Raw genomic sequence first — 3,328 nt, forward strand, 5'->3', positions numbered from 1 at the left:
AGAGAGAGAGAGAGAGAGAGAGAGAGAGAGAGAGAGAGTAGTTGAGGGGCAGGGAAAAGAAAGGAGGGAGAGAGAAACATGCTATTACAGGACCTCTTAATGTTTTCTATGTTGTACAAAATTTACTCAAGCAGTTGAGGTAGTTAGGAAAAAGATTGACTATTTATTGAGTGTCTTCTAATCATTCTTTCTAAAATACTTATTGGGTATCTGTTTATTTGGTGTCAGGTGTGGGAAAATTAGCAGAAAAACTGTTTACAGGTTGTTACACCTGAGCACCCCAATATATGAATGTTTGATGGAGGCTATTTTAAATGAAAGTTCTGGTCCTAAATCAAAAGTTGCTGGTGAGAGAAACATTCTGCTACCCAGGAATTAACAGACAACTGTATTCAGTGGAAATTTAGTTTTTGCAGTTGTACTTTTTATTTGGACAAAGGAGAGATATAAAGGACCAAGTTAGAGGAGAATGAATCCTTAAGGTACTGGCAAGCGTAGTAGTCATCAAGGCAAACTAAAGGCGCCAAGCTAGAGAACCAAATACACCAGTTGTTCATGGGTCTCATTCCAGTGGAAAAGTACCTGGATGTCATGATGTTTCTTAAAGACGTCCATGAACTTTGCCTATATTAAACTGAAAACAACTTAGTGTAAGTTCTTGATTAAAACAAATATTATTTAGATTCTACTATTGATAGGTAAGTAGCAGATAAAATGAAATATTTTGTAAATATAAGAAAACATTTATTAAAAGAATTCCTCTGTGTGTGTGTGTGTGTGTGTGTGTGTGTGTGTATGTGTGTGTGTGTGTACACATTAGGAAACATTTGCTGTCACCAGGGAAGATACTGAATTGAAACTAAAACCCAAACACATTTCCCAGGACTATAAAAAAGGTTAGCAGAAAGCTCCCTAGGAACCAGACAGTATGATTAAATTAATTGGGAAAAAGACAACTTAGTGATTTTTTTAAAAAAAAGGTAACTGACTGATGTTATATTAATATGAAACTCTTTTTTTCTTATTATACAAGTTGTATTGTTCTTCTTAGCTATGGGGCAACTAGTGTACTGAAGTATTTAAACAGAGTTCTATGTTTGAGAGCAATAACTTAACTTATACCTTATTTTTGATAGATAGCTATAATAATGTAGATGAGGTGAGTGAAAAGTCAGTTACTACCATAAATTTCTGCAAGAAAAGTAGGCCTGGGAGGCATGGCAGATTAACCAGAAGCTATCAGTGGATCACCATGTTATTTGTATCTGAATTCAGTGAATTTTTTTCTGTGTCATGCTGTTGTATTTCTTAGGATTCATCAATATTGAGAGATTGAATGGAAAGTCTCTTCCTAAAAGTAAAATTATTTATTATTTGTTTTCTTCGCATTTTTTATTGTATTGGAGTTAGAATACTTAACATGAGATCCACCCTTGTAACAAATGTTTAAGTGTATAATAGCGTACTGTTCATTATAAGGAAAATTTTGTACAGCAAGTCTCAAAATCTTATCCATCATGCATTACTGAAACTATATACCCACTGATTAGCAGCTTCACATTCCCTTTCTCCCAGCCCCTGGCAACCACCATTCTACTCTCAGCTTCCAGGTATTTGACTATTTTGGATATCTCATATAAGTGGGATGGTATAGTATTTGTTCTTCTGTGACGGGCTTATTTCATTTAGCATGTCCTCAGGGTTCATCCATGTTGTTGCCTACTGCAGATTTCCTTCTTTTTTGAGGCTGACTAATATTCCAACTAAAGGGATTTCTGAATCAAAACAGTTTAAACTACACAACGATTCACGAGAAAAATGTATTCAATGTAAACTGTATTGACCTCGTATGCGACAAGGCATTGTGATTGTACAAGGGAGCTCCCGAATCACAGGAGACTCTCCAGCCCCTATTGGGGATAGAGATTCAATTTATCTTCATCCAGGAAAGGAGATGTCTTGCAAACTAGCAGAGCAACATGTGTCACATCTATTCAACCAAAGATATACTAATAATTTCAGAGGAAACAGAAAACTACTACCATATTCAACATAGATATTGATAAAGATATATATATATATATATATATATCTCCAGTATGGAAAGGTGACTTCGAATCAATTAAATATTGTTGTTTCTTTACAGTTTAGTCATTTCCTGTAAGTTTTTTTTTCCCTATTTCTAGAGGATTGATCTCTTAAATAAGAGGTGACAGATACTTCTCAATATTAGAAGGGTTTTATTTCATACCTAGGGCAATAGAGGAAAAGGCACTGAGGTTGACATCCCTGGAGATAGAAAATGGAGGCAGCGGGTTGACTGTAGGCAGGCTGAGACTAGGAGATGATAGACATAGGCTTTGGACAGGAATTGGATGGAAGCAGGCTTTGGAAAGTTTTAAACCTAGTGAGAGCAAATCATATTGTCTATGACAGTCTAAAGCACTCACTTGATTATAACGACAGTAAAACTGTCAAAGTGATGCCAAAAAAGGGGGGAAACTTGTTTAAATTAAAAATCTAGCTAAGTTTGAAGTAGAGAACAAAAAATTTTCATCTGTCTACACTGTCAGCCCTCTGTGCATGTGAAAATATATTTATTATTTTCTAAACTAATTTAATGAGTTCCAGATTGTACAGGATGTCATAATGGAAACAGGATTACACAAGATAATAAGGAGTTTTTTTTTTCTCTAAATGAGTTTTACCTAGACTCCCTGTGTCGTACTTTTGATCTTAACTGTGTTTCATTTACCACATTGAAGGAGGTTACGTAAAGGGTAAAATAATAGAAACTTAATCAGGAAACAGATTTTCTTATTGCTGCATTTTATTATATATTTTGCCATATTCTTTAGCCTAATTCTTGAAAATAATAAAAGATGTGTAATTTTAAAATAAGGACAATTGAAACCACATTGCATTGTATTTACGAATCTTCCTTCTGAGCCATCCCAAACATTTCACACCAATTGATCTTCAGAACAAATTCATGGATTGTCTAGGGGTTATTAGCAGGGAGTATAAACTTCCTGGACTCTACCTTTTGTAAAATACTCGATAAATATCAGTGAATTTAATTTTACAGATGAAAAACAAATACAAAGAGGAAAAATCTGGTTTCCAAAGGCCCAGTCAAATAAGTTTCCTGCTGGGGAATAATATAATATGAACTGGCCCCATTAGAGCATAGAGTTTTAGCGTGAAAATAATTTCTTGGAGAGTGTTATCATGGCATATAAAAATGTATAGTTATACTGCATGCGTGACCTATTTTGTTAATGTAATGCTATTTTCTGGTAGACAAATATCTGCATATGATTTATAT

General features: G+C 34.4%; 1 protein-coding gene across 1 annotated transcript in view; it reads left to right on the plus strand.

Annotated features, from left to right (window-relative positions):
• Positions 1-3,328, plus strand: part of SEMA3A (semaphorin 3A) — a 230,123-nt gene that overhangs the window by 223,672 nt on the left and 3,123 nt on the right. The window contains exon 16 of the mRNA XM_019628456.1: positions 1,248-1,255. Within this exon, the coding sequence (XP_019484001.1) occupies positions 1,248-1,255 (8 nt within the window). The remainder of the gene's footprint in view (positions 1-1,247; positions 1,256-3,328) is intronic.

The sequence above is a fragment of the Hipposideros armiger genome, unplaced genomic scaffold, assembly GCF_001890085.2.
Source record: "Hipposideros armiger isolate ML-2016 unplaced genomic scaffold, ASM189008v1 scaffold_791, whole genome shotgun sequence".
NCBI classification, from domain to species: Eukaryota; Metazoa; Chordata; class Mammalia; order Chiroptera; family Hipposideridae; genus Hipposideros; species Hipposideros armiger.